General features: G+C 34.2%; 1 protein-coding gene across 3 annotated transcripts in view; it reads left to right on the forward strand.

Moving 5' to 3' along the window:
* Positions 1-16,186, forward strand: part of CDH18 (cadherin 18) — a 259,346-nt gene that overhangs the window by 166,228 nt on the left and 76,932 nt on the right. For all 3 annotated transcript variants that reach the window (XM_090276205.1, XM_090276206.1, XM_090276207.1), the window contains exon 5: positions 10,570-10,757. In XM_090276205.1, the coding sequence (XP_090132331.1) occupies positions 10,570-10,757 (188 nt within the window). The remainder of the gene's footprint in view (positions 1-10,569; positions 10,758-16,186) is intronic.

Here is a 16,186-nt window from a genome sequence, read left to right on the forward strand (position 1 = left end):
ACACACAGAAAACCATTTTTGAAACCATAAATGAAACAAGTACATATCCACAAATTAATTTACATCACTGCATATTTACATATATCGTAAGTCTGCACTGCAGGAGAACCTTTGTAAGTACAAAATAGCAAATACAATTCTATTGCTCTGATAAGCAGTAGCACAGCTGCATGGGGCCTATGCAGCATAGTATGTGTATAGTATGCAGCGTAGTAATGAAATAATAAAAATAAGTGAATATAAAGATACTGTCAGGTTTTACTGCTAATTGTAAACTTGTGCATAATAAAAATTGCACATATGAAACCAAACTTGGTGTCATTAGTAAAAAGTGTAAAGTTGCGGTTTTGCAAGGGCCCTTCAGAAATCAGGGCCTAGGGCACACACCTGGTGCACCCTCTGTTAAATCTGCCTCTGCCAAATATGCCTCTGCCCTCACCTGCATTTTGTCCAGGGCACCATGCCTGACCTATGTGTTGGGCTTGGAGATTCCAAGGCAAAGCTACCCTATGAATCTAGGCTGACTGCTGCTAGTGCGAGGCCTGGGGCTCACTGAGGCCAGCTGTTGTTCGTTTGGCAGGATTTAGGAATTTGTGAAGCATGAGCCAAGACCAGCCATTCATATAGAAAAGCCACGTTGGTGGACCCATAAGTTGGGTGGAGCAGGGTCTCTGGGGATCTCCAAGGTGAGTCAAACACTGTGAGCCAGGTTGATGGAGTCTCAGATATGGCACCAGCTTGATAGCTCTGTGGAGGGATGGGTTTAGAAAAGAGACAATGGCCTCTCTTTTACTTGATGTCAGATACTTCAGTTCCTCTCTATGTAGCACTGGTGCCTTTCAAGCTGCTACCCCAGTGCTGCAGCTCAAAGGGAGGGAGTCCATGTATGAATTCTTGAAGATGATCTCCTTGGTGCTCCATCAGTTTCTTCCACTGATTCAATCCCTGCTGATTTTTCCAGACAGAAGTTGTGGGGACTCATCTTCCTGGCACTGCAACCCTGGGCTGGGAGCCCTGGTGTGGGGCTGGGGCTCCTCATTCCCAAGATATTCTTCCCAAATTTGTATCCACCACACATGGGTGAGAGGCCAGCCTGTTCCGCTTCTGTGTCCCTCCTATCTGTCTCGATGGATGTGGTTTCTATAATTCTATAGTAGCCAGACTTCCATTCAACTTGATTTCTGGTGGTTCTGACTGATGGTTGTTCTATATTATATTTGTAATTTTGATGTGGTTGTGCAAAAAGAGGAGCCATGTCTGCCTACACCACCATCTTTACTAGATTCCTTCCAGGAACAATTTTTAATTAGAACTTATAAATTTACCATTTCAGATTTTTATGAGTCATGTTATGATCAAAAGTGGCCAACTGCATCTTCATTTTGAAGAAAAATCTTTCATATGATAATCAGCTTTGCTATAGCTGACATATCATAACACAGAATATGTTATGTTAAGGAATTTCAAGACTATTATGTTGGAGTGCAGTGAAAATTCTCATACTGGACAATTGTCTTTTTAATGTGTGGCATAAAACAGCTGTTGTATTAGTTATTCACTTTATTTATGCATTAAAAACTTTGCAGATAGAGCCTAATATAATGCTTAATTAATATATCACACTAGTTTCTTAGGTGCAGGAAAATTACTGATTCCTTGTGTGTCTTATCCCTAATTTGAAAGTAGCATTTTCAATGGAAACTATCATCATAAAATAATTTAAAAGAGAGATTTAAAAACTCTCTGATTAATCCTGTCAATGTCAGGCAATCTAGATAATTCAGATATTACAGTTTATAGTCATTTACATGCCAATCAGTTTTCTTCCAGAATCATCTGTAAATAAATTTGTACCTTATATACAGCTACTTTTTCCATTTAAATGATATCTATTTGTGTAAAAAAAAAATTAATCAGTCTCAATAAATGTAATGATCAAATTGATTACATATTTTGAAGACTGCAGCCTGGGTTTATTTTAGGGAATGACTTATTTGCTCACCTTGCAAAGTTACTGAAGCAAAGACATGAGGCTTTTAAAAAGCAATTAGAATCAATACTATCCTGGTAAAAAAAAAAAGTGTGTTAAAAGGGACATGCTTCATTGAGCTTAATGCCTTTTTGTTATTCCTACCAAGTCTTCCTTTCTTAAATGTACTTCAGCTAATCATTAGCATTTTATGATGCATTTTTAGAAATTGTGTGAAAAGGATAATAGCTAGAAATTAAAATTATAGCATAGTCAGAAACAAAAATATGAAACAATGGCATATGTATCTTTGTGCTATGTATAATTACATAGTATCAAAACAAAAATAGGTAATACTAGCACATTTGAAGGTATCTTTAAAACTCCCTAATAATATAGACTATAACAGAAAGTATTCATGTACAAGGTCTGTCCAGAAAATGTCCAGTCATTGTTAATGTAAATAGAATGGTTTGTGTTACATCATTGTAATGTGGCAGCCAAGGAGAGTGGACTGGAATGAGCATGTGTGAACAATGCTGACTTTACTGCACTAGTCAGTGGGGTCAGTAAACACCATTGAGTGAGCAAGTGTACTGTGTGGCCGTCACATTCAAAATCACTGAGTGAGCAGAGCAATGGATCTGTATCAAATTTTGCATTAAAGCTTGAACATTCCTCCATGGAAACTATTCAAATGACTCAGAAGGCCGCTGCTATGGGCAGTTGGTGACTGGCAGCTTCATCACAACAACATGCCCACTCATGCATCATGTCTCCTGCAGATTTTTTGGTGAAACATCAAATCACCCAGGTGACTCAGTCCCCCTACACCCCAGATTTGGTGCCCTCAGACTTCTGGCTTTTCCCAAAACTAAAATCACCTTCGAAAGGCAAGAGATTTGAGACCGTTGATGAGTTTCAGGAAAGTACAAGAGGGCAGCTGACGGCGATTGGGAGAACTGTGTGAGGTCCCAAGGTGCCTAGTTTGAAGGGGCCTGAGGCATGATTGTGCTATGTACAATATTTCTTGTATCTTGTATTTTCTTCAATAAATGTCTCTATTTTTATAGTACATAGCTGGATACCTTTTGGACAGACCTTGTATCTTCAAACAAAGGGGGGGGGCTTATTATTCTACAGGTAATTTGATGTCTAAAATTCAATAATGACGATTGCACTGACCCATATTTCAGCTTCTCCTTCAGCAAACCAGAGTACTTCACTTATCGTGGCCTTACTGTATTGTGGGACTAAAAAATATTACATGTAATTATTTATCGTGGATTTTTTGCTGTATCGCGGGATTTTGGGTACTGTATACATATGTTGTTAAAGTTACGTAGGTTTAAGAGTGTAGAGTAAATGTAAGGTTCTTACTTCACGGGGGGGGCTCTAGAATCTAATACCCATGATAAGTGAGGGAATACTGTGAAGTCAATATATTGAAGACAATTGTATGTTTTTGTAGTAATAGTATATTTCTCATTTTTATCTGTTTCTCCCCATCATACAGATTTCCTGCATTTACAGTATCCCAACTTTTTCCATTCTAAAGATTAAAACAGCAGTTGAGTTTACTTAACTTTTACTGTGTTAACATGTACATAACATAAAGCGTACCATCTTAATTATGGTTATGTGTACAGTTCAGTGACATTCACACATTTGCATTGTTGTGCAATCTTCAATACCATCATGCATCTTTATAACTCTCTTCTTTTGCAAAACTGAAACTTTGTACCCATTAAACACTGACTCGGAACTTTCCCTTCCCCTCAGTACTTGGTAACTTCTATTTAATTTTCTGTCTCTGAATTTTACTATTCTAGTTACATCATATAAATAGAATTATACAATATTTGCCCTTTATTTCATTTGCCATACTATTTCAAACTTCATTTATACTGTAGAATATAATAGCACCTCATTTTTTAAAGCTTATTAATATTCTCTTATATATTAGATTGTATTTTGTTTAAATGTTCACTTTTGAAGAACACTTGGGCTGATTTCATCTTTTGTTATAATGGTACTGTAAGTTTGATATGCAGATATATATTCAAGTCAATGTTTTCAATTCTTTTGCATGTGTAGCCAGAGATAAGATTGCTGAATCAGATGATAATTTATATTAATTTTTTGAGGATCCACTATATTGTTTTCCACAGAAAGTTCACTATTTTACATTCCCAATAGCAATGCACAAGCGTTTCAATGTTTCTACTGCTTGACAATACTTCTTATTTTCTTTTGATTTTATTTTTCATAACTGCTATTCTAATTTATTCATAACTCAGTCTTTATAGCTTGTGTGTTTTTAAAAATTTGTCAGTTTTCTATTAGTTGTATTTCCTTTCAGTGTATAATGTATTATAGGGCTCTTACAACTCTTTTATTTCTATAAAATCTGTGATTATACTCCAGTTTGTTTCTGATTTCAGTATAAGAATTTTCTCTCATTATCTTAACAGTCAACCTGGGTAAAGTCTTGTCATCTTCGTTGATTTCTTCATAGAGAGAACTTGGCACTGAGCTAACAACGCCTGCAGACCAAGATCTCTGTGTACTGGGAGAAGGCGGGGCAAGAGCGTGTTATGGCGCCACAAATCCCGCTGGGTTACTATAGCTCTTTGACTTTTTCCGAAGCTCCTACAACTAATACTTTTTAAGTCAGTTTCTGGTGTTTTTAATGTTTCCACAGGAAACGAGGACTTGGAGCTTCCCAACTTGCCATTTTGCTGATGTCAGTCATATCATTAATTGAAGGCATTTAATTCACAATTGTTCCAATATATTTAACTCTTTCAGATCATAGAAAATTCTACCTTAAAAATAATTTAAGGCATAAAAATGCTATAGACTCTGTAATAAACATTTGGTATAATAGACTCTTCATTCAGGGAAAAAAAAATCTCTCCATGCATTATGTAATTTTTCCACAAAAATATTTAATGATTGCCAAGAGTGAACCAGCCTTTATTACCATTCAGTAATAAAAGATAAAGAAAATAAATTTTGATATGTAAATTATCAGTATTTTTTGCTTTCACAAAAATTAGGTATCTAATATAAGATTTTATAATTTAAAGAGGAATAAGGGAAAATAAGTTATAGTGGACCTGGATATTGATTTCAGTAATGTATAAGATAACTGTCTCAGTAAGTATGAGTTCATTTAAGACTATAAGCTGGCACCAGCTATCAAACCCCAAAAGCTCGTTCTTTCTACGAAAACCATTTCTTCAGTGAAAGAGCTTCACCTGTTCAATATTAGCATAGGTGCTCTAGTGCTGCCTGTCTCCCTGACTTTTAAAATGTAGAGTACATTTCTCTCTACTGGAGCTTTATTGTAGAGCCCCATGAAGCCCAAAGTGGCATACATTGGAGTAATAATGAAAGAGACCATACATAAAAGTCACAGATTACATGATTTCATTTCTATGAAATGTTAGGAATTGGTAAATCTATAGGGGCTGAAAGTATATTAATGGTAAGCAGAGGAGGGAGAAATGGGACAGTGGCTAGTTAATAGGTATGGGGTTTCCTTTTAAAATAATGAAAATATTTTGGAACTAAATAAAGGTGAATGTACTTTGTGAGTGTACTAAATGCTGCTGAATTGCTCACTTTAAAATGGTTAATTTTATATTATGTGAATCTCACCTCAATTTAAAAAGTTGCATGTGCTCCCATTGAGATGTTAAAACATTAAATAAAATTTTAAACTTGTCAAAAATAAAAGAATTCAGAGGATCATGTGTACCTACTACTGAGATATTGTAAATTTTCTTCCAATAAACTTTCTAGTTTCATGTGTTTGTGGTGGTGCAAGTGCACCAGTCCAACTAGTCTGGTGCTGTGGTTAGAAGTCATTTGGTGTCACACATCATGCAAGTGGGTTTTACATGTGCGAGACAGACAGGTATCTGTGTCTGGAAAGTGGACTATGAGAGAATTGCATGCCTTATCCATGGCTCTTTATCCCTTCCCTATCTTATCATGCTTTTCTGTAGGTGGTGTGTATGTCCCCGCTACTTTAACATTGGGCTTTACCAATGACTTTGTTTGGCTAATGGAATAGGAGAAGATATGTTCTAAGCCATGTTTGAAAAGAAGTTTTAAATGGACTTCAGTGCTTATAATCTGTGTTCACCATATTGCCCTCACAATGAGTGCTTTGTCTGCCCATACTCTGGAATGAAAATTCACTTGGAACTGAGCTTATCCAGCAGAGTTGTAGCTTAGTCATAGTTCTCATGTACTTCAAGATATAAATGAATATTTGTTGTTTTTAGCTACTGAAATATTTTGGTGATTTATCAATACATAAACAGCTAATTAATAAACATGTTGTATCTGTGATCTTTCGCATTATCACAATATGGTGCATTTTATATTTTTGTCATATGTCTTTTCCATTGTTTCTCTTCCTCATTGAAATGTACATTTTGTGAGAATGCAGATTTTTGTCTGTTTTGTTTACTGTGTTTTCAGTGCCTGAAGATATGCTCACACATGGTAAGTGACATTTACTAATTGAGTCACCAACCTAAGCTAACCAAAAATTTCATATGTAAGAGTAAAAAGTAAAAACGAATCAAAATTTTTTGAAGAAAATTATTTTGGAAGGGAATGGAGAAAAATACCAATTCCATTTGGTTTGAAAAATAGATCTCCTGGACCTTGTAGAATACCTAGGCAGCAGACCCATGTATACCTTGGAACATTGTATATACCCAAGTTGGAGAGACAGATAAAAATACATTAGGAAATAAAAGGCAGTGGTACCATTGGCCAACCATGTGAAACTAGATAAAGTCACATTATGAGGTTTACCAAGTTGATTAAAGACATTGTCTCTTTCTTGAGGATGCCTGGATGATCATGCTGAAACTGCCTGGGTTTCCCAAAGGATAGTAATTTGGATGGATTTTCGATGGGAGAAGAAACTTTTGGCATAGCCTGAGATCAGGCTGGCCTGGCAGAGGGTGGCAGAGGTATTCTTTGGGTGTTCTAGAGGGTACAAACTCTGAGGCAGAAGCCTGCCATTCTTCCAAAATTGTGTAGCTTTAGTATCTAATGTTGTTTTAATTTGTAAACTAACCCTATAGAAATAAGATAATTAAAAATTAACAGGGGGAATGATAAAACTCAGGTGTTAAAGAGTTTATTTTTATTTGAAAGGCTTAAGTAATTAAAGTAGTAACTAAAGGGTTAAAGAATTTAGCCTTAACTGATAGGCTTAAGTGACTAAGGCATGTAAAAAGCTGTCATTCCAAAATTGTGTAGCTTTTGAATAAAGACTCATTTCCTTTATCACGTACACACACACACACGCACACACACACATGCACACACACACACAGGACATACATGCTATTTATACTTTAAAAGAAAATACATTATTTTATCACATTAGAAGAATGAAAGATTAAAGATATTAAACAAAAAGATCAATATTACTACATAAAGATTAAGTTTCATCTTGTTGAAGATATAAACATAAGGAAAAGACAAATTATCTGGTGTTTAAAAAACATAATAACTGTAATAATAATTTATGGGGTTAGAAGGTTATAAAAACTGTATCATAAAATCAAAGAAATTAGTGTGTGAAATTACTGCAATAAAAGAGAAGATAATCCTACAGAGATCTAGAAATCTGGGGACAATCCAACTATAGGAACTGAGTTTTCTTTTTAGAAAACAAATAGTCTTTTCTGACAGAATAGAAATAGGTATAGCTTAAGTATAATAGGGAAAGAAAGATTGTAGTATCTGCTGTACACAAAGTTGTGTTGAAATAATTTTTAAAAAGTCATCATTATTATGTAAAAAGAAGATATAAAAATCAATTAGGAGTTCAAGAATACAAAATATTTAACATCAGTTATGAAAGCAATAAAAATAAAAAACTAATAATATGGAAAAATGAAAAAAGAATGAAAGTAGAGAAAAATCTCTGCACAATAAGCAATATACTTATACTTTATATGGAAGTAATCAGAGAAGAAAACTGAATGCTAACATTCCTTTAAAAACAAGAACAACAAAATAAATATTCTGAAAAAAAGTGTTATGACTAAAAAGTAGATTCAGAATTCAGACTGTTATTGCTTTATATTTTAACATAAAAATACCATCTAGAACTAAACACATCCTGATGATATTTGTTAATTACAAACACCAAACCAAATACTGAACTTATGGGTGCAGGAAAAAATCCTTTCTAACAGCAGTAAATCAGATGGCTAATTGTAGTTTTTTCTTCTGACAAAATATATTCCCATCTTATAATATATAGTGATGCAAATATGGACGCTTCAGTTGATTTGAAAGGAGTCTTTGTATCACATAAATTTACATCAAATCATTACCTACTTCTGCCTTCAACAAAACAACAATCCATTTTACTCTAAAGGATTCTTTTTCCTGAGTGATTGATTCTTCACTACTACACAATTCAAGTATAATATGTTTCCATTATTGATAGCTATTAATACAACAACTGCTTTCTCTAGTAAATCCTCTAAGAAAAGGGATGGGTCTAGGAAAACTCTCCCCTTCATTTCAGTAGGGAGAATTAATAATTAAGCCCTTTCTATCAAAAATGAAAAAAGAAAAATTAAGTGCTTACAAACCCAGTTATCAAATTTCTTTCTGAAAATTAAATATATGATATCTTTGTCTCTATATTCTTATTCCTCTCTCTCTCTCTCTCTCTCTCTGCCCCCCTCTCTCTGTTTCAATCTAATACATGAGTGGAGATACTATAATATTTAACACACATATAATATGTATCTGTATAGATAATATGAGTTGGTTATATATGCCTCTGTGTGTGTGTATGTGCGTGAAATTGCAGTCTCAGTGGTATTTTTTAATGTACTTTAATCCTCTTGAAAATGCTGTAACACCCTTACAGTATATAACCTTCTTGTGAACTCAGAGTACCCTGAGGAATTCTTTTGGCAACAGTAGAAATGCTGACTGGACTGGCCTGTAAAATTATTTGGATGGGTTCCACCACAATACTGTTGTCTGTGTCTGTGAGTTTTTATTTGTTTTTTCTTGTTCATTTGTTGCTTTCAATTTTATAACCCACATATGAGTGAAATCATATGGTTCTTAACCTTTTCTGTCAACTTCTTTTGTTTAGCAAATTATTCTCAGCATCCAACCATGTTGTCGCAAATGGCAGTATTTCATCTTTTCTTATGTCTGAGTAGTATACCATTGTATATATGTACCAGAGCTTCTTTGTCAAATTGTCTAGCAAATGACACTGGCTGTTTCCATGCCTTGGCCAACTTAAACAATGTTGCAATGAATGTGGGGTGCATAAAATTCTGTGAATAAATGTTTTCAAACTTTTGTGTAGACATCCACAAAAGGGGTTGCTAGGTTGTATGGTAACTCTATTCTTAATTTAAAATTTTAATAACTTTTTTTTATTTTGGCTTTATTATAAAATGACTTTAAAATTTTTTAGGAGCTGACTGGAAATACATGGTAAATACATGTATAAAATATTTATTATATTTCTTTTTCATGGCTTATACATTTCACCAAATTAAGTTTATTGATTAAAGTAAAAATCACATTCACAGGTAGGTTTTTTGTTTGTTTGTTTGTTTTGTTTTCACGTTGAATTTCACATGCCATCTGGGGCAAGATTGGGGATTATACTAATACTTAACTAGGTATTATGTTCAGTTTTGCTCAATCTGAGAGTGCAAACATCCCTTCCTCATCTATCTTTCTATTGTGTATGGGGAAAGAGTTGATAAACTATTTTAATTCAAAGATCTACAAATTTTTTACATGTAGGCTATTTTGCATATATGTTAAATTTATATAAATCAAGTATTTTGTTATGCTTCATTTATACTATGTATACTATTGGGTTGGCCAAAAAGTTTGTTTGTTTGTATATTTTTCTGTAAGATGGCTCTAACAGCGCTTAGTTGTTTTTAACTTCATTTGAAACAATTTTGTAAGATTGTAGCATGACATCTGTCATATCAGCGTGCAGTTAAAGAAACATAAAAATTGGTGAATTTTTGTGTAACAATTTTAATATTGAAGATGGAAGAAAAAACATTTTCAGCATATTATACTTTATTATTTCAAGAAAAGTAAAAATTTTGACTGAAACACTAAAAAAAAATTTGTGCAAGTGTATGGTGAAGGTGCTGTGACTGATCAAAAGTGGGTTGCAAAATTTCATGCTAGAGGTTTCTTGCTGGATGGTGCTCCACGGCCAGGTACACCAATTGAAGTTGATAGTGAAGTTACTGTCTCAAACTGAGACATTAATTGAGAACAATCAACATTATACCATTCAGGAAAGAGCTGAAATATTCCAAATATTCAAATCAATTAAGTTATTGGTGAAAATTTTAAAAATCTGTCTTTTATTTTATGGAAAAAAAACAAACAGACATTTTGGCTAATTCAATAATATTTAAAATTTGATAATTTTATACATTACTTTAATTAATGTATACTTAAAATATTTTCTAAACAATGTAATGTATTCTTCTTGTAAAATATAAACATTATCATCAAAATGTTTAATATAAAATATTTTGCAGAGCACTATCAGCTGTATGTTCCTGAGTCAGCTCAAGTTGGTTCAGCTGTTGGGAAAATCAAGGCAAATGATGCAGACACTGGTTCAAATGCTGACATGACATACTCCATCATTAATGGTGATGGTATTGGAATATTCTCCATCTCCACTGACAAAGAGACCAGAGAAGGGATCCTTTCCTTAAAGAAGGTAAAATGAATATAATGTTATTGATTTAGGTAACTCCTTCCATGAATGGAAATTTGGCAGAGGTATGAATAATCCATATTGTCAGACCGTTAGATGATTAAAATATTTCTTCTTTAAAAGGTAATTATATTCAATTATGTGACATGTGACTGACTCTTTGGATACTATTTCATAACGTATATTTTGTATGTTGAAAGATATGACATAGAATACACTATGAATGTGTCCCCTTTTCTTTGTTTTCAGAGAATATCAATGTCAGTTTGATTAATATCAATATTCTTTGTTGTAGTAATCTGGTAACATTAAGAGATTTTTCTAACTAATTAAAAATTTTTCACCATGTTAGCTAACATACTTTGGGATATAGGTTTTTACTCGATGATTATGGATTTATCAAGACAGCTTTGGTGGAACAATTGCCTATATCCCCCTTCTTAAATTTTTTTTTATTCTTAAGATTTTGTCATTGGGCTGAATCTATTTTTTTTTATGAGTACATAATTCTTATGTCCTTATAAAAGTGAAGTGGAACTCAGAAAATTACCAATAAGCAATTTAAATGTAACTCCTAGTGCAGGGTATCTCTCTCTTTAAATGTTTAATTATTTCATCTTGAAAATCTACTATTCAAATCCCTAGGCCCTAACCATCACATATTTTGATTCAGAAACTAAAGTGGGTGGGGCCAAGGAATTGGCCTTTTTAGCAAACACTCCAGATTGGTCTACTGTAGAATATGTTCAGAACACAGGCTGAGAAATTTTACCTTCATGTGCTATTGTAGATATATTAACGTGAATCTATCTACCTATATATTTTGTATATACTTTTCTATTTGCACTATATAAACTCTCAATTCTTTTAGTAATCACAATATTACATTGATTTAAAATCCAAGATTGAGTTGTTTTCTGGATGCTACACAACTGACCTTCAAAGTAGAACTTAAGGTGTTTAAATACGTACAGAGCAGTAGACACCAGTTGTCCATGTAATAAAATATTCATAACTCCACCTATTTTCTCATTTTAATATTTTTTCCTGAGATTGTCAAGCCTGGGTCAAAAATATGATAAAAGTATCAGTTTCTTATCTTTATTTAACAACTTTATGTATTCTGAGTGCCTCTTGTATGCCTATTGCTTGTGCTCCACACGAGCAATGCGAGGGTGAGCAGAGTCAGACTGTGTGGATGTCTGAACAGAGCTTTCAATCTATGGAGGTAGACAGACATTAATCGAATATTACATCCATTCCTAGAACAATAATAAAAACTTCTATATGAAGGACTGCTATATAAAGCCATTGGGGAAAACACCTAGAATAGTTGACCCTGTCTGATAATCCACAATGATTGAACAGAGAATCTAAAGAAACTTTTAAATGAAGAGTATCAGGATGAACAGTCCAAAGAGAGCAAAGAAAAAGTATCAAGAAGAGTCTGAGGAGGGTAGAACATAGCTCATTAACAAACCACATAATATTGTTGATTGTGGAGTGGAAAGAAGGCATGATTATGTCAGTAGGTACAAGGACACAAAGGCCTTGTTACATTTTACACAAAGAGAATGACTAAAGGTTTGTAAACTGGTCTCATTTGATGTTGGTGTTTCTTATTAAATGTTGATGTAAGCTTCATGAGGATAAGATATCTTTTTTTAATTCATCTCAACATCGATCATATTTTTGGACACAGAGTATGCATTCAGTAAATATTAGAGTAGTTAAGGATGGAGATATGGATAAAAAATCAGGAGAGTATTGGCTGCTTTTCATTTCTTGTATGTCCTTCACTCAGGTAAATTCAGGTAAATAGACTAGTTCTTTCTGAAATATAAACTCTGAATCCTAAAAACATCAATAGAACACCAACATTTGAGAAACAAGTAGAATGCAGACAAGAAATACAGTCTTGGAAGAGAAATTTTAAAACTAGGAAAGAATATTGGCATTGAGAATTCCCAAGGGAGGCAGTATAGGAGGAAAATGTGATGGATTAAAATGTGAATGTTCCAGAAATGTAAATAAATTTAAGAGTATAAATATTAATTGTATTTGGTAAAAGGGAAAACAGGATGGTTATCACTAGCAGTTTTCAGCTCATCACCAACATCATCATTTTCAACACAACAGTACTAATAACAGCTAATATTTGTTGGGTGATTTTTCAGTGTCAAAAAAGGTTTGAAGTACTTTCCATGCCTTGGTTAATTAAGAGTAGACCTGTTATCATTTCTTTAAAACACACTAAGACATTACAATATAGAGAGCATTATTAACCTCACTAATAAAAAATAAGCTAAATCGCATTTAATGAGAGAGAAAAAATTGTAGCCAAGTAGAAATTCATCAACAGAAAACTGATCTTGGGAATCTGTCTTCAGAGTCTGGATAATTACTTGTTTTACATACTCAGTTGGAGAAAATATGTATTTATTATTTGGCTACAATGGGGAAAAGAACAAATTATGTGTGCTGGAGAGAAAATATAAATAAAGGAAATGGAGAAAAAAAGATGAAACACACCATCCTCTTTGGGAAACTTGGTAGTAAAGTGGGGGAGAAAACTAATCAAGCAAAGTAATGAGAACATGATGAAATTAAGATTTTTAACTGTAAATTGGAGAACTAGAAAATATGTTTCTACACAGATAGATAAAAGGTCAATAGAAACAACAAAATTAGGATAAACAAGAGAGGATAACCGAATTTAAGTTGTGAATTAAGTTAAAGATGGCCCTGTTTAGAACCTTGATCACAGGTGGAAAGAAACAACCCATTGTAGTATGCCTTATTCCGTGAGAAAATCAAAGAGGAGGGAAAGGAAAATGGTTGTAGATAAGTTTGTAACAATATAGCCTGAATGTGCATGTCCATGTACGTATGTCTAGGGGAGCATCATCGTCTTTAAAAAGTGAAGGTGGGGGTCCCCAGTTTGATTCCCAGTCAGGGCACATGCCTGGGTTGCAGGCCAGGTTTCCCAGTTGGGGTGCGCAAGAGGCAGCCACACATTGATGTTTCTCTCCCTCTCTTTCTCCCTTCCTTCCCCACTCTCTAAATATAAATAAATAATTTTTTTTTTAAGTGAAGGTGATGTTGCATGGTTTGAATATACACTCAATCTGAAATACAAATATATTCTATGGGATTAAGGACAGTGAGGATTTTACCACCCTGCATACTTTTAATTAATTTGATACTTTTTGTAAAAAATAAAGGGAAATTTATATATATGTATGTGTGTGCACATGTATTTTACATCATTCTATGTTGCATACACACACAAAAATGGGTATTTTCAAGATAGAATGATTCTTTTACTTGTATAAAGGGTAGTGATGATGTACTAAAAATAATCTTGAGAGTTAATTAATTCAATTTGACTTGCATGTTTTCCCTGAAAATCTTTTCTAATGCAATCTAGACTTTTGCTAAGATACATTAATGTTTGCATTCATCTAATTCTTTGATCCTTCAGATTAGCATTATAAATCTCAGAGTGTCTTTGTTGCTATGTTTTATGTTATGAATAACAGCAATTTAAAACCTAAACCATTTAACTCAGTGGGTTCTCACCTGATTCCGAAGGCAAGATTTGGATAAAAGTCCATTAAAACCTGTTCCTCGTTTAATCTTTAAAGCAGCTCACGTAAACCTGCAAGTCAGAGCAGCTAATCTTTCCAAGTATCAAAATCAGCAGTGCTCTATAAATCAGCTTACAGGAGCGTCTGCACATTCCTGCCCATATCTTTCCCTCATCAGAAAATTGCCAAGTTAAATTCACCAGTCCATGGCGTGGTACCTTGTAAATACACTTTGATACCTTTCATTCATTGTTAAATGGAGCCTGACTGGGTGGAAAGGGGGAAAAGCGATAAGGATGGATGCAAGTCGAAGCCCTCCTTCCCCCTGACATAAAGCTCTAGCTAAGGATGTGCTTCTCCGCAGTCCGCCTCTGAATCTCTTCTGGGGCTCTTTGGATCACTTTGCATTCTTCATGAAATAGTTCCATTTTTTCTTTTAAGTTCCAGGTTCCAATGCTATCTGCTCTTAATGAATTTCAGCAATATTCTTTGCAGTATCACTTTTCTTTTTCATGCTTATTTAACAGCTTATACAATACCTATTGATGAAAACCAAAAATCCTAAATTTGCCATCAAACCAATGAAGGGTGGTGGAAAACATGCTCTTACTGTCAGATGAAATATAAGTTTTGGTCCTGCCATTTAAGAAGCATGTGACATTTTCTCAAGTCTTTTAATAGTCAGTTTTCTTATTTAAGCACTGTACAATCTGCTTATTAAAAATTGTTAAAATAAGGTGAGAAGAGGTTTTAAGTTGCACCTGGCTAATAATTATGATAATACCAATAGCACCTCAATATCTACTTTTCTACTTGTCTTCCTTTCTTACTGTATTTGCATAAAATTTGAGATATAGTTTCCAGACCACCTCAGGTGGTTATTTAGCTGCCCTCCTTTATTGCTTATCCACTTCACCAGTAAGCACACAAAGAATGAAATACCCTCTAGCCATTATATTCTATCACATGCACATGATCTCATTTATGTTTCTTGGTGTTTTACTTCCCCTTTCTTCTTTTGTGAAAAAAAATTTTTTTCCCCAAACTTCAAGTTTAATATCATGTTTGTAGTGCAACATTTTTAGGGATATTTCAGTCATAAATATCTTTTTTTGATTGTCTTTTCTGTTATTCACTACTTTCTTACTCTATAAAACAGAGAAATTCCACATCTCTTAAATTTGCTAGGTCTGATGAAAAGGAAGACCTGATTCTGATTAATTTTACTAGTAATTCCCATGAATGTATTTGAGGTCTCTCTGGAAAACATCCAGCCATAGTTAATGTAAGGAGAACAGCTTGTGTGACATCAGTGTAACCTGGCAGCTGAGGAGAGTGGACTGTAATGTGTATGTGTGAACAATGACAACTTCACTGTACTAGTCAGCGGGGTGGTAGGCTCACTACTGAGTGATTATGTGTACTGTGTGGCCATCGCATTCAGAATGACTGAGCAAACAGAGCAATGAATCTGCATCAGATTTTGTGTTAAACTTGAACATTCCTCTGTGGAAACTATTCAAATGATTCAGAAGGCCACAACTATGGGAGGCTAGTGATTGGCAGCTTCATCACAACAACATGTCTGCTCCTGCAGGGTTTTTTGGCAAAACATCAGATCACCCAGGTGACTCAGCCCCCCTACAGCTCAGATTTGGCATCCTCCTGTGACTTCCAGCTTTGCCCAAATCTAAATTCACCTTTGATAGGGAAGAGATTTCAAATCGTTCTTGAGATTCAGGAGAATACCATGGGGCAGGTTATGGCAATTGGGAGAACTGTGTGAGGTCCCAAGGTGCCTACTTTGAAGGGGACTGAAGAGTCATTGTCCTGTGTACAATG

The sequence above is a fragment of the Furipterus horrens genome, unplaced genomic scaffold (assembly GCF_987537825.1).
Source record: "Furipterus horrens unplaced genomic scaffold, mFurHor1.1.pri manual_scaffold_5, whole genome shotgun sequence".
Classification (NCBI taxonomy): Eukaryota; Metazoa; Chordata; class Mammalia; order Chiroptera; family Furipteridae; genus Furipterus; species Furipterus horrens.